Source organism: Vicia villosa, linkage group LG2, assembly GCF_029867415.1.
Source record: "Vicia villosa cultivar HV-30 ecotype Madison, WI linkage group LG2, Vvil1.0, whole genome shotgun sequence".
Lineage (NCBI taxonomy): Eukaryota > Viridiplantae > Streptophyta > Magnoliopsida > Fabales > Fabaceae > Vicia > Vicia villosa.
Window position 1 is genome coordinate 2,359,488 of NC_081181.1, and position 24,243 is coordinate 2,383,730.

At 38.2% G+C, this 24,243-nt stretch overlaps 2 protein-coding genes across 2 annotated transcripts; both read right to left on the bottom strand.

The window, feature by feature from the left end:
• Nucleotides 1-1,520: 1,520 nt before the first annotated feature.
• LOC131648774 (2-isopropylmalate synthase 1, chloroplastic-like) lies at nucleotides 1,521-6,535 on the bottom strand. Its single transcript, XM_058918501.1, has 12 exons — nucleotides 5,787-6,535; nucleotides 5,438-5,651; nucleotides 5,265-5,345; nucleotides 5,068-5,157; nucleotides 4,887-4,973; nucleotides 3,742-3,842; nucleotides 3,325-3,358; nucleotides 3,171-3,245; nucleotides 2,931-3,014; nucleotides 2,354-2,488; nucleotides 2,099-2,244; nucleotides 1,521-2,011 (listed from the first exon to the last, which is right to left on the bottom strand). Exons 1-12 carry the CDS (start codon nucleotides 6,461-6,463, stop codon nucleotides 1,879-1,881), a joined length of 1,857 nt encoding a protein of 618 aa, XP_058774484.1. The 5' UTR covers nucleotides 6,464-6,535; the 3' UTR covers nucleotides 1,521-1,878.
• A 445-nt stretch (nucleotides 6,536-6,980) lies between these two features.
• LOC131648462 (uncharacterized) lies at nucleotides 6,981-8,077 on the bottom strand. The gene is made up of 2 exons (XM_058918215.1): nucleotides 7,547-8,077; nucleotides 6,981-7,453 (listed from the first exon to the last, which is right to left on the bottom strand). Exons 1-2 carry the CDS (start codon nucleotides 8,010-8,012, stop codon nucleotides 6,981-6,983), a joined length of 939 nt encoding a protein of 312 aa, XP_058774198.1. The 5' UTR covers nucleotides 8,013-8,077.
• Nucleotides 8,078-24,243: the final 16,166 nt, after the last annotated feature.

The window sequence follows — 24,243 nt, forward strand, 5'->3', positions numbered from 1 at the left end:
TTGTCCCTTCAGCCGACACGTAGATTCCCAACGTTTCAATTTCAACAACACAGCTGGCTCCCACTCTCAAACCTACTTTACCCACCGTTTTCATTCCAAAAACCAACCCTAATACTCCTTCCACTAATTCTCATAACCCAGCTTACGATGGGCCTTGCAGTGGGCCGGATCCGCCAAGCAATTTCTCTAACCTTGAGGACAAGGTTCTCCCCGGAATGGATAGTAGTGATAAGCCCAAAAGAATTATGAAGAAGCCCACATGGCAGCAGGATTACATTATGAATTAAATTTTAATTTCTAAGTTAGAACTTTGTTTTTAATTCCTCCAAATGGGCTCAGCCAGATTGTTATCTAAGGCCCATATTCTAGACTTTGTATTTAAGGTGCTGCTGCCTCTATTCTCAGCATGCTGAATTAAAATATGTTATTACTTTCTTAAATTTCATCTTCATCTCTTTGAGTAAAACCCTAGTTTATGGTAGTAGCAAAACCTAACCTATCAAAGATGTTTCATGTACATTTACATCGGCTCTCTAGATACCTCGTGTATGAGTCCACTAGCCTCGTTGATGTAATGGTGGCAAATACTAAAAATAATATGGCGAACCTTTGCTCTTTCTTTTAAATTAGTAAAGGTTCGTCATATCACTAATTTAAAAATATTGTGTGATTTGATAGAAGACACGATGATCATTGATTGATAACGTAAAATTATTTTACACAGATAGTGCACCCTCCTATTTTCTCATGAAAAAATATTTGTAAGCAATAATTAAATGTCATAAAAAAAGCATTTGAAGTTAATTCTAACTCATTCATAAAAAAACATAATCAAACATGCACATAATTCTAATAAATTCTACAAAAATATGTGTGGTTTCTTTCTCAGATACTGTATTTTGTTTGATTGTTAAAATGGTACGTAGTGAACATGCAGTACATTATTATCCTTTTGTCCTCATGCTTGCAATAATAAAACAATAAAGGTTATGTGAGGATGTAGAACTTGTTTCATGTTTTCAGATCTATCATTCACATGCATCTTGTGGTCTCTAATTATATGTCAGGAGTAGAAAGCTAGTTAAATATTAATGTCCCGTTTTGTTCCCACTAGATTCTTAAATATAGGACAATGTTCGGTGTTTTTTCACGTTATGGAGTCGCTATCTATCTTCATTTTCGACAATTCCTAGGTTTTTAAATGACAAGCGTAAAAATGTTCTTTAAGGTACGATGCAATGCAAATCAGCATGTACGAAAGACTGTTATTTGGTCGGAACAAAAGGAGTGTACTGTTTGGTAGCCTTTATCAAATGTGCTTTTAAATTTAAGTTGGAGGTGAAACGTGCTTCAGTGTAGAAGCACTTCAATATGAGGGAGGACATTCAACATGAGTCATGACATTGCACCTTGTAGACTCCACCCTAACCTAGATGACCATGATTTCGTTACATAAAACAGAAATGAAAAAACAAAAAAAATGATATAGTATATAACAACTCATTTACCGACGACACGAGTGAAAAACGAAAAGTGTTTCATCAGATGATTATTATCGACTTGTTTACATGCATGCTCGTTGGTTGTCGTATCAACAAGCATTTTCTAAAACAAACATTCCATCAATCGGCATATATCACTAAAGCACATTAATTTAGTATGTGTTTGAGACTGAATCACATTTACTCAAATGACATTGACTCAAATCACATTGATACCATATTGATGTGAAGCCAAGTCTTATAGCTTCTAAAAAGTAACCAAACACTATTAAATTACATTACATTCATTGCAAAAGTCACTTGGATATCGATAAATATCGAGTACTAATTCACACTACAGTGCAGCTAAACTCCCTCACGAAAGCATTAACACAAATTATGAAACATTTGATGCAGTGACTGGGATTTTTTTAGCAGATGGTGTTTCCTTGAAGCTCAGCATCTTGTTTATTGCAGCAATATAGGCCTTGACACTGGAAACAACAACATCCATTCCAGCTCCGGTCCCACTATAAACAAAAAAACATGGTGTGCGTGGATTGTTAGTTAGAAACAACAAGATACATTGCAGTAATCCACTTCAGAATTCTCCATACCTAAAAGTTCGCTGAACACTTTCTCCAGTTAACGCGTGAGTAGACGCTTGATTGCTTTCCCCCCGAATTAAAACTCGGGTAGTGGCAATTGCATCAATGCCTTCGGTGACTGCGATCATGGAGTATTCAAGAAGAGTTGCTGGTTCCTGCACATAAGTTAAGGGTAGAAGGTTCCTCCATCATATTAATAGTGCCAACAATTTCAGCAAAATTCAATTAAGTTAATAGCAACCATGAATATATAAGACTTCAAACCTTCACAATCAGATCAACAGCTTTGTATGCTGAATCCACAGGCCCAGTACCAACAGAACAAGCAACATGTGTGTTACCATCATCGCCGACAAGTTTGACAGTTGCTGTTGAGAGACCAAGAGTTCCACAAGTCACCTGAACTGGATAGACTTTGATTAGTGATATGAACCTGGTCTCTTGTTACAAAATATAGGAAAAATTCCCTTGATAACGACACTACACCAGCACAACTTTGAGGGTTTATCCTCTCAGAATGACTAGATCTCCTCTCCCTTTTATCCCTCCGCTTATTTATATGCTATCTTTCTTCTAATATCTCAACCAACAATTACCTTATATTTGTTATATGATTGTTAAAGCAGTTATATATCAAATTTCATAAAACGGAAACTTGGAGCTACAAAGTTCTGGTTATGGCAAGGTTCAGGGAAGAGGCAGACCCAATGTGGGTCTATTGTAAACAGTCTTACTCAGAAAGAGACCAAAACCATGACCATAAAATCACTTAGCCGTAACTCCCACGGCTGTGCCATAGCTTCCTTTCATTGAACAAATTTCAAAGAACATTTCAACCTACCTGTATATCAGCAAGCTTCCAGATAGGCTCTGCCTGAAAAACTTCATCCGTTACCAAAGCTCTGAGATCAGCATCAGTAATCCTCTGAAAAAGAGGGACTAGTCACTACTGGTTTCATTTATTACCGGTCATATTAATTGCTTGATATAAAATAATACCACTTATCAAAAGACAAGTAAACCCAATTCGTTGACTGAGTCAATGAAATGGAACAGGATAAAATCATCAGTTCTTATATACCTTCTTTTGCTCAGCCACAGCTTTGAAACGCCAAAACAAACTCTCAACTTGATCGTCTTTAAGTTCATATCCAAGCTGAAACAACAAAGAGTAACTCATAAAACTGAAGAAACCATTCAAAAGACCTTTAGCCACAATAAGAATGTATGTATACCTCTTCAAGTCGCTTTCTCAGAGCATGGCGTCCGCTGCATCATTAGGAGCACGAGTTTTTTGTTTGGAGGACGAAGTTAAACAACAGTCAAATCAATTGCACTATTCATTGCAGAAAAACTAAACAACCATCCAATGTAAAGACGAAGTTCGGTGTTGGTTATGCATTTACAGAAGCAACCCCATAGGCTTTCACTATCATGTTTCTCTAAAATTTTAGCCATGGTAAAATTGATTTAATTAAATTAAATTTAATCAATTCAACTTGGTTCACTCTCATGGTAATTGCAAACATTACAGCAACATATCTATATAATACATATTTTAGGAGAAGATAAGTTTTGAACAGTTAGAAAAGAAAAGTGTGTCCAAGATCCATGCAAATATAAGTGTTCTATAAATAAAATAAATAACATACCTAAGTTTCCCCAAAACAATACCAGCTTCATTGGTTCTTTCGAGTCCAATATCCTCTGGAGATATGATTTCGTATGTACCTTTGTGTTTAAGCATTCCATCCTACAACACAATGGTGAAACTATTAGTTAATTCTGGTTTGAATAACAGCACTAACACTGCATTTGTTATAGGTGAAAATTGAAAACAGAGAGAGACAGGGGAGAATAACTATATCTTTCTGATTGGTTGAAAAGAGAAAGTGGAGACTTAGAGCATAATCATGTAGGGCTCACGTCTTTGAGTCTTGGCACTCAAGGGAATAAAGTTACCAAAGATCCCTTTCATTATTTTGCTTAAACCCTTTAAAAGTAACATAGCTACCACAATATGCTACACTGATAAAGTTAAATTCTTTTGTCATAAAATTTGGTGCATGGTACCCACAAAAGTTGTTTTCTATTAGTATGTTTGATGTGAGATATATGGTCAGCCAATTTATCTCCAATTATATTCAGCAGGGTATTTTCATATTTTCATGTTGTATGTGTAAATGTATAAAAGGAATTAAAAAACGCTAATGTAGCTCTGGGTTAAACCTCATAAGGAATGTTCAAAAGAAGCTTAAAAAGTTTGTTTTTCTTTTATCATATGTATCTTTCTATCTTGCAAGATGAAGTTTCAGCTTGTCCAATGGGATAAAAAAATCCATGGAATACCTTATTTGATTTTGAACCGGGACTATATAGCCAGCCGCATATAAAGAAAAACTATTTCTTCTAAGATTAGTTTTAAAACATAAAAAATCATACACTATCTATGTACCCAGGAGAGCACTAATGTAAATATTTATGTGCAGCGGCAATTTAAGGGGAAAAACAAAAAGGAATTGGGGTAGCGTGGTGCATGAGGCTCCCTCCATTGTTGGATTTGAAGAGTGTTAGGTGTCTTGAAACATTACACACGTAATCAGATAGTACGTTTTCATATATACAATCAGTTTTCACTAGTTCACAAAATGTAACCTTTTCACTAACATATATGAGTTGGAGGAAATGTTGCAAACAGTTGCTAGAGTAAGCAAATTTAAGTTCAAAATCATACAAATCTAAGTTCCAAGGTTTGTCCAACCATCTAAAGTATATTCAGATATATGTTATAGCCAACCTGATGTATGCCACTTTCATGAGCAAAAGCATTAGCTCCCACAAGAGCCTTGTGTGGTTGTAACTGCAAACCAGAGTACTCTTCAACCTATAGGAAAAGATAAAAATACGAAACAAACAATCAAAAAGTGTCTTTAAAGGGGGGGAAAGAAACAACTTAAAAATAACTGCAGATACAAAACCATTCTGCTTGTCAAATAAATGTGCCTTGTATTGATTCCAGTGTGGAGATTGTTGAAGATATGTCCTCCGCATTTCAGGGCCATCACAACCTTCAAAGAAAGCAAAATAAAAAATGAGTTTCCAAATGCAAGCGAGCAACGAAATAATGAAATTGTTATTACGTCAACAAAATAAACAGAATATTATTAACCCTCACCTCTTCCAAGGAGGCATTTCCAGCTCTTTCACCAATCCCATTAATGGTGACTTCCAGCTGCCTAGCACCGGCTCGTGCACCCTGAAAGCAGCCACAATCAAGAGCACACAAACTCAGAACCCAGCTACAAATGCAAAGTATAGATGAAAACTAAAAAAGACAAGAACACCCACCTCTATAGTGTTCGCAGTAGAAAGTCCAAGATCATTCTGACAGTGAGTGGAAATAATAACATTCTCAACTCCAGGTGTATTAGCTTTTATATCCGCAATCAGTTTCCCAAATTCACTTGGCATAGTTATTCCAACCGTGTCAGGTATATTAAGCGTAGTAGCCCCGGCCTTAATAACTTCTTCCAGAATTTGATATAGAAACTCTCTATCCGACCTGTTATCATCATACACATTATAATCAATAACACCAACAACAAAAACAGAACAATAGTTACAATGATAGTGAAATACTGAGTTAAAATTAAATGAATGATACAGTTCATGCATTGGGATATAGATTAGTGAATACCTTCCAGCATCTTCGGGACTGAACTCGACATCTTCACAGCCTAAACTACGGGCGAAAGCGACCATACTGCGAGCTTTTTCGATAACCTGTTCTCTGGTCATTCTAAGTTTATACTCCATATGAATGGAGCTAGTAGCAATGAAAGTGTGAATCCTCGGTCTCTTTGCATGTTTAACTGCATCCCAAGCCCTTTGAATATCCTTCTCATTACATCTGGAGAGACCACAAATGACAGGGACATAACCGTTTTCATCGACGGCGTTTCCGACTTCAGTGGCAATCATTTTCACGGCTTCGAAGTCGTCTATAGAGGCGGCGGGAAATCCAGCCTCGATAATGTCTACACCGAGTTTGGCAAGCTGGCGAGCAATGTCGAGTTTTTCCTTGGAAGTCATGGAGGCTCCGGGGGACTGTTCGCCGTCACGGAGTGTGGTGTCGAAGATGCGAACATAGGAGGGGTCGGGGATGTGGTTGGGGATGTAAGGAGGACGGTGGCGAAGGGGTTCGGGTTGGGATTGGGGTTGAGATTGAGACTGAGAGGAGCATGAAATGGAGAAGATGGAGTTAATTCGTTTAGAGGAATGAGGGAAATGGAGGCGGAGGAGAGGTTGAGAGCGTGCGGTGGTGGTGGTGGTGGCGGTGGGAGTGAAGAACTGAGTTCGAATTGCGGTGGCCATGGAAATGGAATAGAAACCCTAACTGAGAAAAAAAGAAAAAAAGAAGAACAGTGAATAGAATTGAATTAAATTGAATATTCAGACAGAATAGTGATGTGGCGGCTGGGATATGTTTGATGACTGCGCTGTGATGCACTGCTAGCTTGCTGTGGGACCTGTCAGATACGGGCCTATCGTGTTTCATGCATGCTTCTATTTTTAAATTATTACTAGTATCTTTTTTAATTAGTTAAAACTTAAAACTTGAAATCATTAGAAGATATACTTAGGTATCGTTTGGCCGAGTTTTTTCCGGTTCTAAAAGTTACTTTTAAGTTATAGTTGGAAATAAGAGTTTTTTAAATAAAGATAAAGTTGTTTGTTAGTTTTTATTTTATATTTATACAAAGCCACTTTTAAGTTAAAAGTTGTTTGGTAAAATTTTTCTATTAAATTAAAAGAGTTATTAAATAATTTAAGACTAAAACTATAAATCATTTCATTTTTAAAAATAAACATAATTCATTAGAAAAAAAACTCATACATTTCTAGTTTCCATCAATGCAAGGTCTATTTGGTTTCTAATTCGATTCATGTAGCCTTCATCTTGTACTCTTTTTGGATTATATAAACCCACATTTTCATTTATATTTATTTCTTCTTCACGACCAATCATATATTCATAGATATCATCATTTTTATTAAATTCCTCATCTTCAACACCATACATCCGAATAAAATTATGGAGTGTTGTTGTTGCAACTATGAACTTATGTTGTTTAATGAGTGAAAATGGTCTCATATCACATGGTATATGCCAGCGTTTCTTCCAAACTCCAATTGTTCTTTCAATGACATTTCTCAATGAAGAATGTGCATGGTTGAATACTTCATGCATTCCTTCTACTTGACTCTCATCTCTAAAATCAAGAATATGATATCTTTCACCTTTGAATGGTGATAGATATCCTTTCATGTTTGTATATCCAGCATCAACAAGATAATACTTTCCTAATAATTTTGAAATTTTCATTATTAACTTATATAGAAAATCAATTATATGCGTGTGTGTTAAAATTTATTGTATAATGAATTTATACATACCTTCAGGAGGATGAGGGAACACACTTTTCATTTCTTCAATCACACATGAAAGAATACGAGTGTCATGTGCAGTACCAGGCCAACCAACAACAACAAAAGTGAATAACATGTCTAAATTGCACACCAACATGACATTTTGGGTTGGATATCCCTTTCTACCAATATAACGAATGTGATCTTTAGTGAGAACAATGGCAGGGATATGCGTTCCATTGATTGCACCAATGCATCCTTCAAAATGAGGCCAATACCTACGATCATTTTTTATTTTGGATGGAATTTCAGTAAATTTAAAATCCGGAGGCCTTACAATTTCCTTTGCTAATAAACATAAACTATCCAAAACTTCCCCAAACTTTCTACTTACCGTCTCTCCTGATTTTTCAAATTTATTTTGAACATTTCGATTAGTTTCACTATGTGCGCAACTCCAAAGAAACATAGCAAGTGCCTCCAATGATGTCATTTCTTTAGATGGATGTAACCATCCTTTGCTCACCAATAATTTTTCAAGTTTCAATAGAGTATGAATTTGCATCCTGTCGCGGGGAAAAATCGTTGTCTTTTTTTGGGATGAGACACCTGATGCCTTCTTTGGGCTCGAGTGCTCAAAAAATGATTTTTCTTTTGTACGGACCAAACTTTTTATTGTTTCCAAAAGAGGAAAAGGAAAAAAGTTGCAATAACCTTAAAAGTGGGGGAGAGATCTTGGGTAAGAGGGTTGGTTATACGAAGGGAAGGTATTAGCACCCAACGTATCTATAGTACTCTATAGGTTTCTTTGTTTTGTTTATTCCATTCTTGTTATGGTGGAGGTTCTTGTGAGAAAGAGGTGGGACCTAAGGTGTTTGTTTGATTATGCTCGCAAAGATCATCGCGATCCTCTGCATACATATCCCCTAGAGGGAATCAGAGCATCTGTAGCTCGGGGTCTACGGGTGCTAAGGTTTAAATGGTTTTTTTTTGTTTTATTTTGCTCGCCAAGGATCGACCTTGTGCCTACGTATTCTCAAAGGGATGTTGAGAAAGTCAAAGCAATCGTAGTTCCCACTTATGCTAGTGGAAGCAAAGGAAAATAGACAAATGTCGTCTAAATGCTAGATGTATCTAATTTATATCATCACATACATCTGTTTGTTTTTTGTTTGAAAAATCTTTTCATTATAAGCCCGGGGCCATGCCACTTAGGGTGCTTAGAATGATAAAGATGTTTTTGTTGTTTAACCAGCCTTGTGGCAAAAACTTTCAATGAAGTCAGCCTTGTGACAAAAAGTTTTGATTAATCAGCCAGCCTCGTGGCAAAAGTTTCAATGAAGTCAGCCTTGTGACAAAAACTTTGATTAATCATCCAGTACGGTGGTAAAACAGTTTGATTGATTAGCCAGCCTTGTGGCAAAAAGAAATTTGATTGATTAGCCAGCCTTGTGGCAAAAAAGTTTGATTGATTAGCCAGCCTTGTGGCAAAAAAGTTTGATTGATTGATTGTTTGTGATGAAATATAAGAGATACTCCTAGCATAGAGATGAAAGATGTCTAATCTCCTAGGGTTTTTTGATTTGGATATTGGGGATGCTTATAAGAAGCCCGTGGGTCCTTGTACGAAGCCCAAGAGGAGGCTATCCGAGGGTCCTTGCATTGTAAGCCCAAGAGGAGGCTATGGGAGGGACAATCCAGGGTCCTTGCATTGTAAGCCCAAGAGGAGGCTATGGGAGGGTCACTCGTTTGTACAAAGCCCAAGGGGAGGCATGGTATAGTTGGTCTGAGCTCTTAGAGCGATTTCACCGGGAAACCATACTCTATGTCCTAACCTAAACTAGTGGAGATTCTTTGCACGAAGCCCAATAGGAGGCTATGGGGAACCTAGTGTTGTACTAAGTTAAACAAGCACACATATCACACATATGAACAAACATGAACAAGTATGAACAAACATGAACAGGTATGAACAATTGTATATATGACAAAGTGTGTGTATATAATGGAGTTTATGAAGGAAATATACCTGTAAGCATGATCCATTTGTATACGCAGGGGCTCGGGACTCACACTCGGGGAGAGGTCCGCTTGAATTTATTCAAAGCTATGTAAACAGGTATTTACAAAGGGGCTTGGGACTTATACCTACATGGAGGCCCATGGTTTTTTTGGGAAGATTTAAAGAAAAACCTTCATTTTTGATTTGTTATTCAAAGTTAAAAATCAGATTGATCGAGATATGTACAAAAAGGCGTACAATGAAATACCTAATTTCATGTGCAGGGATGGGTATGTACAAAAGGGCTTGGGACTTATACCTACGTGGAGGCCCGTGTTTTATTTACAAAACATGGTTGATTGCTTTATTAACAGAGCGCGAGGTTTCGCTTTTGAAAAACTGTTTGAAGATTGTTTTGAAAAGTATTGTTTTGAAAAAGTTTTCTGTACAAAGAAAAACTGTAAAAAGGAAAAAGAGTGGGTCTTATACTCTCTAATATTCGAGAGGCCCCTGTTTTATTTTCATAAAACAGGGTGGGTAGTTTTGAAAAAAAGATGTGAGATTTATTGTTTTAAAAACAGTTTGAAAAGTATTGTTTTGAAAAAGTTTTCTGTACAAAGAAAAACTGTAAAAGGAAAAAAGAGTGGGTCTTATACTCTCTAATATTCGAGAGGCCCCACTTCGTTTTGAAAATCAATTGATCAATTAAAATTTAATCAATAGTTTCAAAAAGAAATGGTTTATTCGTTTTTGAAAAGAATTGTGATCGCTCGTTTTAAAACGATTTGAATTTGAAAGAAATCAACTTAATTAAGTTTAAAACAAGTTTTAATGCTTAATTAAGACCTAAGTGATTAGGGTTTGATTACAAAAATATTTACAAGTGATTAGGTTTGAAAAAATCAAATAAAACAATATTTAAAGTATTTAAAAACACTTAAAAATATGTCATTTTAAACCTAATTAAAAGTATATTAAATAAATCTTTTTTTGTGATTTTTTTTGATATTGTCAAAATATGTATATTAAATAAGAGGTGTGTAAAAAATGAAGTGAAAATGAATTATTTTGATTGGTTAAATAATTAATTAAAGTTGTGTAAAAAAATGAAAAAAATAAGTGATAAAAAAATGGTTTTGGTCCCTATGAGTGTTGAACTCGTGACCTTAAGGTTATTACTCAAAAGTTTAACCAACTGGACCACGCGCGTGGTCTGTTAATCATTTGCAACGAATTGATTATGTTTTGAATCAAGTTTCTAAATTCAATTTCAAAAATATGGCGCCAAGAACACAAACCCCATTTGATTTTGAATTTTCTTAAAACTGAACCAATTTGATCAAGTGAATAGCCTATCTTGCTCGAATTTTCATAAGGAACACGATGGTATCATTTAATTGCATTTATTTTCACTCTAAGATCATTGGTTTTCTGATGAACACGAAGAACCCTAATCTTATGATTCAATCTGAAATTGTGTATAATTGATGAATTGTGAAATTGATTGAGGGCTATTGATCAGTGATAGTGCAGAAACATGATAGCAACTCAATTTTTCATTTATGATGCATGTATGTATGAGTTTGAAGTTCATGAGCACTTACCTCAAAAATGGCAAAGCTGGAAATCGAATTTGAGCCTGGAGGTGTTACAGATGTTGTTGCTCAATCTGGACAGCTTCAATGGACCTTATAGAACATGTCTGGATGCTTGGAGTGAATTGAAAACCTCTTGATCACCTTGTGGTACCCGATCTGCAGTTTAGCTCAAGTGAGGATCAAGCTAGTTGATTTTGATGTTTCAGATCATGGATAATGGTTGGAACAGTTCATATGAAGTATATGGAGTGTGTTTGGATGATTAACTTGGACAGATATGGCTTGGTATGAGAATTGATATGTTAAGGCTCATTTTATGCAAACATGGTGGTTGAAGAGTGATTCTGAGATTTAGGTGTTTTTGGGGTGTGTGGATGGATCAAACACATCACATTTGATGTTTATGAGATGTTAGAACCCTCACCTTGGCCAGAACTTCAAAGGTTTAGAGGTTGAGAATTTACCTCTTTGAAACTTAAGAAACTTGCATTCTAAGAAAGAAGAGAGAAAACCTATAATTGTGAGGTTTTGGTGTGATTTGAAGAGTGATTTGCACATCTATTTATAGGCCAAACATTCTGAACTCAGAGCTTTGCAACTTGCTTCTTCTTTGGTGATTTGGCACTTAAAGGATAGAAAGGAATCTTACCATTAAATGCATATGGTTAAAGTTACTAAACCATGGTTAAAATTGGCTATGCTTCTTATCTCTTTCCCATCTGTCTCAAATCAGAAAAATATCTTCAATCATTGCTTTGGTGTATCATTACTTGCATTATTTGGCAAATTGGTTCATAACTTTGCAAAAATGGCTTGAAATTTCAAGTGAAATGGTCACTAATGTCAAAATTCAAAACCATAGCTACACTCCATATTTTTTCATGCTCTTGGACATTTTGGAAAGCTCATATTACATACTTCAAAACCCTAGTTGGAAGTTTCTTCAAGATCCTTAAGGAAGTGGGTGAAAAAGATTCATGAACTTTGAGAAAAATGAAGTTTTAAGTGAAGTTTTCAAAAAGTACCAACTTTGAAGCTCCATATCTCTTAAATGGTTGATCTTATGGAAAAAATTTATATGTGTCAAAGTTGTTTATTGGATCAAAATCTACAACTTTCATGTTGGAAGTTTTTTTCAGTTTGTAGGTGAAATTTTGAGAAATTCCCTTCCAAAGTTTGGAAAAAACCATTGAAAAACACTTAGAAAATTTTCTAAGTATGAAAGTCAAACTTTTGACTTTTTGATTCTTGATTGATTTTCTTGATTTTCCTTGATCAAATGACTTCTCATATCATATATTGATGATTCAAAACTTCAAAAGTCATGGTTGACCAAAATTCCCCAAAAGTCAATGGTGATCTTGTACAGTTGACTTTTTCAGACGAATCGCGTTTCTGGAGATTTCAAGTGAAACAAGCTATCCTCATCAAATGAATAGTGTGAATGGATCATATTGAGGTATTAGAGGATATTGAACCATGATTTGAGTTGTGGCACCATGTCCTGATTAAAAAGTCAGTTGCTCAGTGAATTAGGTCAAAAACCCTAATTGTCGACCTGATGAAATTGATGCCTGTAGGTCTTGAATTGAGATGTAATTTCCATTGTATATTGTCATAGGGATTATTTGAGGATGATTGAAACCTTTGATTGACTTCCTGGGGGTTTTTAGGGTTTCCCAAATGTGATCCCCGATTTTAGTCCCTGATAGTTCAAAAAACCCTGATCTGAGGATTTGTCTGATCAATCTTTGTGTAGGAGATGTTCTGAGCCAATGGATTAGGTCAAAATGATGCACTTGGGGTCTTGAGGTCATGTCCCAAGTCATTAGGTCAAATCCTGAGCAAAAGTCAAGAGCATGCTGTCTTCAGTCAAAACCCTAATTCAGTCGATTCAAAGCTGTTGAGTTTGTTGAAGTGAATCTCTGGGGACCAAATGTTGGTTGTTGATGAAGATGATTCATTTGAAATGAAGGGAGAACAAAGCCCTAATTGATTGTTACTTGTACTGATGAGTGATTTCCTGATTAAATCCTGCTAAGCACAAGTAGCAAACACAAGCTATGCAATTTGTTAGAGATGCAAATGATGCATATGCAAATGATATGAGGTGGTATCTTAGGTCAAAAATTGGGGTATGACAGATGCCCCTATTTAAGTTTCTTCAACCTGAGATATGAAGATTAAAAATCTTCGTTTTGATAGGGTAGAAGAGACTTAAATATCAGAAGACGCAAATTTTGGACCTAAGATACCAAAATTGCCAATGATGCAAGGATATCTTTACCGAGGGAATATCAAGAACTGACTCCACTGGGGAAAAGATATTGGGAAGGATGTCTCAATCCGTTTTAAGGAAGAGAATCCATTTTTCTTTTTTGGGAAAGCAAGTGTATGCTTCACCGGGGAATGATAGCTTTGTAAAAAACTTACCAATCGACATTATCGACTATCAGCATGGGGATAGACTTGTTTAATAATGCGAAGGTGAAAGGTATGAAACTGTGTTACCGACTATCAGCATGGTGATAGACTTGACAAGGTAAAAAGAGTTTCAAAGGTTTGGTTAATGTTACCGACTATCAGCATTGTGATAGACATGTTAAATAATATAACCAGAACAAAAGGTTACCGACTACCAGCCTTGTGATAGCGGTTTTGAAGACATGATCAATCATCAGCCAAGTGATAAAATGATCCTGGAGACTTTGTTAGGGAAATTACTGGTTATTCAGCCTTGTGAACAGTAATAAGACCCTGATTGTCAAATGGTCTTCATGATTGATTTCCTAGAGAGGAAAAAGCTTTTGAAAGAGACATAAGCTGCTCAGATGATGAGGCCATTGCTTATTGTCTGTTTTTCACGACTCTGTTTGAGGAATCGGAATTTGAATCTCTGGTAAAGACAAGGTTCTAACCAAGAATGAATTGGAAAGAGACAGTCAAACAAGACTTTGTACCCATGAGGAATGAACTCAACTGGGTATTTTCTCCTTTGTTTTGAGAGGAGAAACTAAAGCAACCTTCTTCCACGAGGAATGATCTCAGTGGGGAACTGGAGAAACAAAATGTTCTTTCTGCTTATGGGTGACAATCTATTGGAGAGATGACACGCCCATACCTGTTTCTTTTTCTTTTTTTTTTTTTTTTTTTTTTTTTTTTGAGGATAAATATATCCTAAACAAGTGATTTTAAAGCAAACATTGAAAAATGCAAGAATGCATAAATGATGCAAATATGTATGAATGATGAATGTCATGAATGTAGCATGCATGCTGACAATACTGACAGACAAAAGAGTATATACTGGAGAGGGACCGACGTCGCAATACAACCAGATACTTGGCAAATGTTTTTCAACACGGGGTAGATAACACAGGTGAACAATGCTGTGTGCTTTAAACTTCTCTGGGGAAGATAAGCATTTTTACTGGGATGGAAGAGCTTCTTCACTGGAGATGGAAAATCTTCGTCACTGGGGATAAAAGACCTTCTTTACTGGGGATAGAAGAGCTTCTTCACTGGGGATAGAAGAGCTTCTTCACTGGGGATAGAAGAGCTTCTTTACTGGGGATAGAAGAGCTTCTTCACTGGGGATAGAAGAGCTTTTCCTATCATAATCTTTGATTCATCCTATGGAGATAGCTGTTGATGTTCCTTCGGTTGTTCACCACTCAAAGGAAAGTTTCGCTTTTATTTTGAAAAAGAAAAGTAAATTCATTTAAAACTTTTTTTCTTTTTTTCAAAAGTGAATAACACAATTAAAGCGTCATTTTGCAAGCTAAAAGAAATTAGAGATTGCAGACAAAATGGGCACAAGGCTCAAATTTATTTAATAGGATGGAAATCCGCTAAAGGCGTGATTCCATGGAGTATTTACAAAAGTTGGAAATGGTAATTATGCGGAAAAAGCTACATTGAAAGCAATAACCACTATTCCCCCTAACAACTTTGAGTTCCAACTGTGCTTGTTGCTTCTGATTGGCGATGATTTGATTGAAGATCCTTTGATGGAAAAGACGATTCAGGTGACGAAGTATGGACTGATGCAGTTACTTTGTCATAAATCCCTAATTTTTTCCTAGATTGCCTTTTCAGGTTTTCAATCTACCAGGATGAATTTTTTTCTGTTTGTTGTCTCTAATTTTTGCCTGGACCGCCCTTTCGGGTTTTCAGTCCACCGAGACGCTCATTTTTGCCTAAGTCGCCCTTTGCGGGTTTTCAACTTACCGAGCTGTTCTTTTGTATTTTTTTTAGACAAAGTATTTCTTGACTGCATCAGCATTCACAGGATATGGGAGTTCATCACCATCCATGGTTGCAAGAGTCATGGCGCCGCCAGAAAATGTTCTTTTGACAACATACGGGCCTTCGTAATTAGGAGACCATTTGCCCCTAGAATCTGTTTGAAAAGACAAGATCTTTTTAAGCACGAGGTCGCCTTCTCGAAATTCACGAGGTCGAACCTTTTTGTTGAAGGCTTGTTTCATCCTTGCTTGGTATAACTGTCCATGGCATAGAGCAGTCATACGTTTTTCTTCGATTAAGTTCAACTGATCGTATCTGTTTTGACACCATTCAGCCTCTGATAACTTAGTCTCCATGAGGACTCTCATTGATGGGATTTCAACTTCTACGGGGAGCACAGCTTCCATGCCGTATACTAGAGAAAAGGGAGTTGCCCCTGTTGAAGTACGCACTGAAGTACGGTACCCATGTAAAGCAAATGGCAACATTTCATGCCAGTCTTTGTAAGTGACGACCATTTTCTGGACGATCTTCTTAATGTTCTTGTTAGCGGCTTCAACGGCGCCGTTCATTTTTGGTCTGTAAGGAGAAGAGTTATGATGCTCAATCTTGAATTCCTCACACAATTCTTTCATCATCTTGTTGTTCAAGTTTGAACCATTGTCAGTAATGATCTTGCTGGGAACACCATATCGGCAAATGATGTTATTCTTGATAAACCTCACAACCACTTGTCTTGTAACATTGGCGTAAGATGCTGCTTCGACCCATTTAGTGAAGTAATCAATTGCTACCAAGATGAAACGATGACCGTTTGAAGCTTTCGGTTCGATCATTCCAATCATATCGATACCCCACATGGAGAAAGGCCACGGAGATGAGAGAACGTTGAGTAGAGTCGGCGGTACATGGATCTTATCTGCGTAGATGTGGCACTTGTGACATCTCTTCACGTGTTTGTAACAGTCTGATTCCATTGTCAACCAATAGTATCCTGCTCTTAAGATTTTCTTGGACATCGCATGCCCGTTTGAATGAGTTCCAAAGGACCCTTCATGCACTTCATGCATTAACATGTCTGCTTCGTGTCTATCCACGCATCTGAGCAAAACCATGTCGAAATTTCTTTTGTATAGCACGTCTCCGTTCAGGAAGAAACTGCCAGAAAGTCTCCTTAGAGTCTTCTTGTCTTTGTTTGATGCCCCAAGCGGGTACTCTTGAGTTTGAAGGAAGCGTTTGATGTCGTGGAACCACGGTTTATCATCGATGACTGCTTCAGTTGCAAACACATAAGCGGGCCTTTCAAGGCGCGTAATTCTAACTGTAGGCATATCGTTCCAATGATTGACTTTGAACATGGAAGATAGAGTAGCCAAGGCGTCTGCCATTCGATTCTGATCTCGAGGTATATGATGCAATTCAACCTTGTTGAAGAAAGTCAACATACGTCTTGCATAATCTCTATAAGGAATCAAGCCAGGGTGATAAGTTTCCCACTTGTCTTTGATTTGGTTGATCACGAGAGCTGAATCTCCATATATGTCGAGGATCTTGATCCTTAAGTCAATGGCTTCTTCGAGACCCATGATACAAGCTTCATATTCTGCGATGTTGTTGGTGCACTCAAATAGCAATCTGGCGGAGAACGGGATATGAGTACCCTTGGGAGTGATGAAAGATGTCTTCTCCATGTCTTCAGGAGCCATCTTGATCTGATTATAACCGGAGAACCCGTCCATGAAGGAAAAGACGTTGAACTTAGCAGTGTTATCAACCAGCATGTCGATATGCGTTAACGGAAAGTCATCTTTGGGACTGGCTTTGTTCAAGTCACGGTAGTCAACACACATTCTGACTTTGCCATCTTTCTTCGGAACTGGCACTATGTTGGCCAACCATTGACGATATTCAGAGGTGACAAGAAAACCTGCGTCGAGTTGCTTTTGAACTTCCACTTTGATCTTGTTAGCCATATCAGGGTGAGTCCTTCGCAATTTCTGCTTAACCGGCGGACATTCTGGCTTCAATGGCAAGTAATGCTGAACAATATTGGTATCCAACCCAGGCATGTCTTGGTAGGACCAGGCAAACACGTCAACATATTCTTTGAGAAGGTTTGTCAACTTACTCTTGACATCAGCATCAAGCAGCGATCCAATGGTCACTTCTTTTTTGTCTTCTTCAGAACCCAAGTTGATCTTTTCTAAAGGCTCTTTGTGAGGCAGAATGGCTCTTTCCTCGTGCTTAAGTAATCGAGAGATCTCGTCCGGGATCTCCTCTTCTTCCTCTTCTTCGGCTTCGAACACAGGAAACTCAAAGTTGGGAGAGGGCATAGGGTTATTGCATTCAATGGGTTTATCAATAATAAATCTGCACATGTGATTTATATTTATTTCAGAAAATTTATGAATGCAAGAGTGTATGCAGATTTTTTGAAAAGTTTTTTTTCTTTATTTTGGTTTTTTAGGATTACCATTTCCAGAAAAAAGCAAAAATAAAACATGTAATGTAGGGAATTCAAAATGACACTTTATTTATGATTCATTTTTGAAACAAAGCCCTAAACACAAACTCATTTGTCTTGGGCAGGACAAAGAGGGAAACTTTTAAAACAAAGCCCTATACACAAAGTTATTTGGGCGGAACATTTAAAAGCAAAGCCCTATAAAACATCTCTCTGCTTTGGGCAAGGCAGGAGGTCAAAATAACAGCGAGGTGATTACTTTGAGCGGCGAACAACATTCGGAACGTCGACAGCCTTCCAGTAGCAACGAACTCCTCTGTGTATTATGTATTCAGGAAAATTCTCCTCAGAATTATCTTCAGTGTTGACATTTACCGCTGGTCGAGCAGGATTTGAAGGTCCTGGTCTGTCAACCTTGTTCTTTGTAGAGTCGAAACAGTCTTCTTCTACTTCTTGAAGAGCATAAGACGAGTCACAATCTCCAGAATTTTCAGGATGTATTTCCCAGTCTTCAGGATGAAGAGACTCATTGTCAGCAACACTTTCTGAGTCGGTTGCGGGATCATCTTCCCCTTCATCTTCAAAAATGGCATTTATGTGATAATAACCATCTTCAGGATTATAAACCTTGGCAGATGCGTTGAAGCCGAAATCTTCAGTAACTTCAGGCTGCTGAGAAAATTGACAGGGCTGATAAACCTCTTCTGGTTGACTATTATATTCAAAGGAATCTCCCCATCCAGTTGGTTGGATATCCTCAATCGCAATCTTGTAACTTTCAGGTGCTGTATATTTCACCATATAATCAAATTTTCCACTTGGTTGTCCCAAGGTGTCCCAGATTTCTGTAGGAACAGGTTCAGTTTCATTGCCTTTGGATTCTTCTGAAGGAGGATATGGTTCTTCCTGAGATATGTATCCCGAGTCATTGAGATAACATTTCCATTCTTCTTCAGGATCGGGTAGACCTTCTTCGATACATTCTTCGATAAGGACATTAACCTCTTGAGGAATTGGGTTAAGGAACCCTCCACTAATGAATGTTTCTTTGATCGGACGAAGGGTTTCATCCTTCTTAGTGTAGTTTGAGAATGTTGGTGAACATCCGAGACCTGCTCTGGTTTCATTCTTGGTCGGGATCACAACTTGCCCCCAGCCAGTGGTAGTTCCATCTTTCACTACTTTTACCGCCTCTTTGTAAGAAGAGATTGACGCTTTCTTTTTGGAAGATTCGTCTTCTAAAGAGAGACCTTGGAACTGAGTTCCTTCCACATCATCAGCACCAATGAAAGAGAAATTGGATAAATGACTCACCATCAAGGCTTGTTCTCCACTTATCGTTACCAATTTTCCATTTGTTACAAACTTTAACTTTTGGTGGAGCGTAGAAGTTACTGCCCCTGCTTCATGGATCCATGGTCGTCCTAACAAACAGCTATAAGCAGCTTGAATGTCCATGACCTGGAAGGTGATTTGAAATGTACGTGGACCAATTGTCATGGGAAGGTTGACCTCGCCGATAACAGATTTTCGCGATCCATCAAATGCTTTGACAACTACACCACTGAACTTCATAGGCATTCCTTGGTAAGACAAACGAGCAAGAGTCGTCTTTGGCATCACATTCAAGGAAGATCCGGTGTCTACCAATACATTGGACAAAGAGTCTGACTGACAGTTCATAGAAATGTGTAAAGCAAGATTGTGATTTCTACCCTCCTCGGGGAGTTCTTCATCACAGAAGCTTAAATTGTTGCAAGCTGTTATGTTGGCTATTATCCCATCAAAGTGGTCAACAGTCACATCATGATCTACAAAAGCTTGATCTAAGACCTTCATCAGGGCTTCCCTGTGGGCTTCTGAATTCAACAGCAATGAAAGTATTGAGATTTTTGAAGGAGTCTGCATAAGCTGATCCACAATCTTGTATTCACTTCTTTTGATAAGCTTCAAAATTTCATCAAAATCGGGATTGACATTGGTTCCACTGGATTGACCAACATCAGTGTTTGGATTACTGACAGGAGTTTCCACAGGATTCCCTACTGGTGTATTGACAGGATTTTGCCCAGTTGCAGGAGCAACAGGTTGCTTCGGAGGTAGCGGAGTATACACACGTCCACTTCTTGTTACTCGACTCACATCAGCGATGTTCACGACAGATGAAAGAGTAGGTAAAGGAACTTCTTGTCCATTCTTTATCATTGTGGCATTGTAATTGTATGGAACTGCCTTGTCAGAGTCATAGGGAACAGGTCCAGGTAGACAAATGATCAAAGGAGCAACAGGAGCCTTCGGCTTGTTATAAGTAACTTCCATGCGCTCAGGCATGTTGTAATGAGGAACGATGACGTTAACTGTAGGCATTTCCGAGTTGATATCTGAGACTAAAAGCTCATGCGGATAGCATCCTATCATGTTAACTTCATTTTCATTCCTATTTCTGTAGATCTGAATAGTACCATTATCCAACAGTACTTGGAGATCTCTTCTCACAATCGAACATCCATGAGAATCTACACAACATATGCTACAGGAACCATAGTGATGCTGGCGAAAATTCTGCCCTCGACAGAGAGTAGCGTGCATTTGTACCAAATTGGCTCTTGAGAAATTGATATTATAGACTCGGTACGGACCAGGACATCCATACACCATGTTTACAACATGCCCTCCATGATTGGGCAGCGGATTTGCTTGCACATTTGGATTCAAATTTCTGAAAGAGAGGAGATTAGATCTTACCAACCTCTGAACTTCATGTTTCAAAGCTATGCAATGCTCAAGATCATGGCCAGGCGCTCCTTGATGATAAGGGCATGAGACCTCGGCTTTGTACCACCATGGGAGTTTCTCAGGTACTGGTGGTGGTGCTTTAGTCTGAACAAGACCTCTTTCAATCAAAGCAGGGTACAATTCTGTGTAGGTCATTGGAATCGGATCAAACTGTGGAGCTCTTTGTACACGATTCTGATTATTGCTGAACTGCTGAGCCTGTTGTCGAGGCTGTTGTTGTTGAAACTGCGGAGTAAATCCCGGATTCGGTGTTGTATTAACGGCTGGTGCGATAGCAGCTACCTGTCGTTGACGATTAACATTTCCTCTTGGCTTTCCTTGGGACACCATGTCAACACTTTGTTCTTTCTTCTTTGGGAAACCACTTCCAAACTTTTTGGTTCCGCTTGAAGATCCACCTTCTTTAGTTAGACGTCCGGTTCGGACTCCTTCTTCTAGACGCATCCCCATGTTTACCATTTCGGTGAAATCACTTGGAGCACTAGCAATCATGCGTTCATAGTAAAACGGACTGAGAGTATTCAAGAAGATCTTTGTCATCTCTTTTTCTTTTAACGGTGGATTAATCTGAGCAGCAGTTTCTCTCCATCGTTGGGCATACTCTTTGAAAGTTTCATGGTCTTTCTGAGCCATGGATCGAAGCTGATCTCTGTCTGGAGCCATATCCGAGTTATACTTGTATTGTCGGACAAAGGCCTCGCCTAAGTCATTGAAAGTTCGAATATTGGTGCTATCCAAACCTGTGTACCACTTCAGTGCGACACCAGTCAAACTGTCTTGAAAGTAATGGATAAGCAACTGATGATTATCTGCATAAGTAGACATCTTCCTGGCATACATCACAAGATGACTTTGTGGGCAAGAACTTCCTTTGTATTTTTCAAAGTCTGGGACCTTGAACTTGGCTGGTATTTGTACACTGGGAACCAAACATAGCTCCTGGGCATTCTTTCCAAACAAATCTTTTCCACGAATAGCTTTGACTTCCAGCTGAATCTTGTTGAACTGCTCTTGGAGATCTCCTACAAGATTACGCTGATTTGTGCTATCACCCTGATCATGATAAACCTCATTGTCTCCGTAAGTAACAGTGTGAACCATAGGAGTCGGAACCGTCATAGTGGGTTGAGAAAGTGCCATAGTAACTTGAGAAAAAGTTATCCCCTGATTTGGAGTGAACTGTGAACTCTGAGCAGCAGGCGCTTCAGTTGTGGATGTTTGAACCCCAGAAACATTATGGCGGAAACCTGTACCAAAGCTGAAAGGCGTGCCCCAACCTTCTGGCATGGAGAAAGATGGAATGCCGAATGCAACCGTAGAAACTGGAGTAGTGACCTCAGATGTTACCGTTGCTTGACTGTTGGGTGGCGGCGGCTGATTTTGTGCGGTCATTAAGGAGTCAACCAGAGTAGTAAGACTTTCCAACTTTTCCTGAAGGGTGGTCACCGTACCACGGAGCTCAATATTCTCTTGTTCAGAGTGTTCCATTACTCTTCTTCTACTTGAACGAGTATTGTATCTGTGATCTGATTGTGAGCGTGGTCGAGACACTTTGAGACGCGACAGCTTGACGATCTATTGGAGAAAGATCCAAAAGATAAGACTCTATACAACAGACTCGATATGCAGAATGATGTATGCAAAAAGAAATTTATGATTTTTTCCAAACATTTTAAAGATTATTTCCTTGCAAACATTTGAACACAAACTATTCTTTTATTCAAATAATGGGAAATGTTACAACATTGGAGCGTAGCTCCTTACAAAAGCAAATGATAAATGAAAATTTAAATAAATCCTAAGCATCTTCATCAGACGAAGAACCAAATGCATTGTGCAACTTGAGCTTCATGATTTCTTTCCCATAGCGAGCTTTCAACTCGGCCTTTTCAGCTCTCAGCTTGTCAACCACATTCTTCCAATTGTCAGGTATCGGAGCGTTGCTCGTTGAGCCTTCAAGCTTTTTCTTGCTTTCTTTGATGTATCTTCTGATTGCGGCATCTTTCCGACGGATCTTCTCATCTTTGTTCATGAGCCATCCATCCTGATAATAGAGAGTTTCTTCGTGTTCTTTCACTTGTTTCTTCAACTTTCTATTTTCCACATCAGTTCTTCGAAACTTTTCTTTCCAAGCGTCTTTCTCTATCCTCATCTTGGTCAAAGTGTCTTGGTATTCCTCCATAGCAGGAATGTTAAGTCGTTGAGGCACCACAGGGAACATGGGTTTTTCATAATCATAAGGCATTTGAAACTCCCTTGCTCTTTTCCTTACCCAACAGGTGTAGGCGCTCGTAGCGATACAGTTCTTTGTCTCACCTTTTTCTTTCCATCGGATGTCGTACCAGGCTTTCACCATTTTTGTTTTCAACCCCTGAGGATCATTTCCTTCCTGATAAAAGTAACTTTCCACTGTAGATCCAATGGGTTTAGTTGAATTTGCATACCCGAGTTGTCGTCGGGCTAGGACCGGATTGTAGTTAATTCCTCCTTGTGTACCAATGAGGGGTACGTTGGCGAATTCTCCACAACTTTCAATGGTTTCTGTACCGCAGCGAGCCAAGGTATACCACTGAATATCATTATGGGTAAGAGACATAAGTCTTTGAGACCATCGCAAACCTTCCCGGTTTTCCGTGAAAATGGGAGACTTAGGTAAGTGTGAAACAATCCATTTAAACAACAGAGGTGCACAACATACAATAATTCCACCACCTTGGTGATTCCTATGATGGACGGAGAAATACATGTCACCAAGCAGAGTCGGAACGGGATTTCCATTCAAAAAGACCTTTATGGCATTGATATCAACGAAGTCGTCGATATTGGGAAACAAAACCAACCCATAGATGAGCAAGGCTAGTACAGCTTCAAAAGCTATCATGCTACCAGTTTCGATGAAGTCAAAGGCTTTCTTTATTAGAAACTGTGAAGGCAAACCTGGAAGGTTTCCTTTGGTAGTCCAATTACTCTCTACTTCAGATTTCCTGTTGCAATGACTGGTGACTTAGGAATGGCTTCCAAACCATTGAAAGGTATTTTGTCAGACACAGGAATACCCAAAAGATTGGCATATTCTTCCAAGGTTGGTACCAACTGATAGTCTGGAAAGGTAAAACACCGGTAGACGGGATCATAAAACTGAACCAGAGTTTTGAGAAGCCCTTCATCAACATGAGTGTTCAAAATAGGCAAAAGCTTTCCATGGCTTTTCCTAAAATCAGAAGGATCTTGTACAAAAGATGCTAACTCTTTCAGTCTTTCCACATTAGGCTCTTTGAAACCGTACCTCTTGGTATACCTTTTTTCCATAACTTAACCTTATAATGTTTGCAAAGAAAATTCTCTAAATTTTTGGAAAAATCATGTTTTTATGGAAAAAGATTTTTTTATTTTTTATGGATGTATGAATGCGTGGATGGATGGATGCCACATATTCAAACATGGTAACACATACATGGTAGCACATACATGGTAATACAGACATGGTAATGGCAATACAAATACATGGTACACACAGGTTCAAAGGTCCAGCGTCACGAGCATGAGGTCAGAGAACCAAAAATGGGATAGTTCTAGTTAATCACCTGTACAACATGTTCTACTGATACGTCAGAGT

What these genes read in the sequence shown, in the direction of transcription:
- LOC131648774 (XM_058918501.1), bottom strand. Translation starts at nt 6,463, where the DNA reads ATGGCCACCGCAATTCGAACTCAGTTCTTCACTCCCACCGCCACCACC. An exon ending in AGTCCCGAAGATGCTGGAAG is followed by an intron (nt 5,652 to 5,786) that starts GTATTCACTAAT and finishes TGATGATAACAG; the next exon opens with GTCGGATAGAGAGTTTCTAT. An exon ending in CTGTTGATCTGATTGTGAAG is followed by an intron (nt 2,245 to 2,353) that starts GTTTGAAGTCTT and finishes ACTTATGTGCAG; the next exon opens with GAACCAGCAACTCTTCTTGA.
- LOC131648462 (XM_058918215.1), bottom strand. Translation starts at nt 8,012, where the DNA reads ATGACATCATTGGAGGCACTTGCTATGTTTCTTTGGAGTTGCGCACAT. An exon ending in GTTCCCTCATCCTCCTGAAG is followed by an intron (nt 7,454 to 7,546) that starts GTATGTATAAAT and finishes CAAAATTATTAG; the next exon opens with GAAAGTATTATCTTGTTGAT.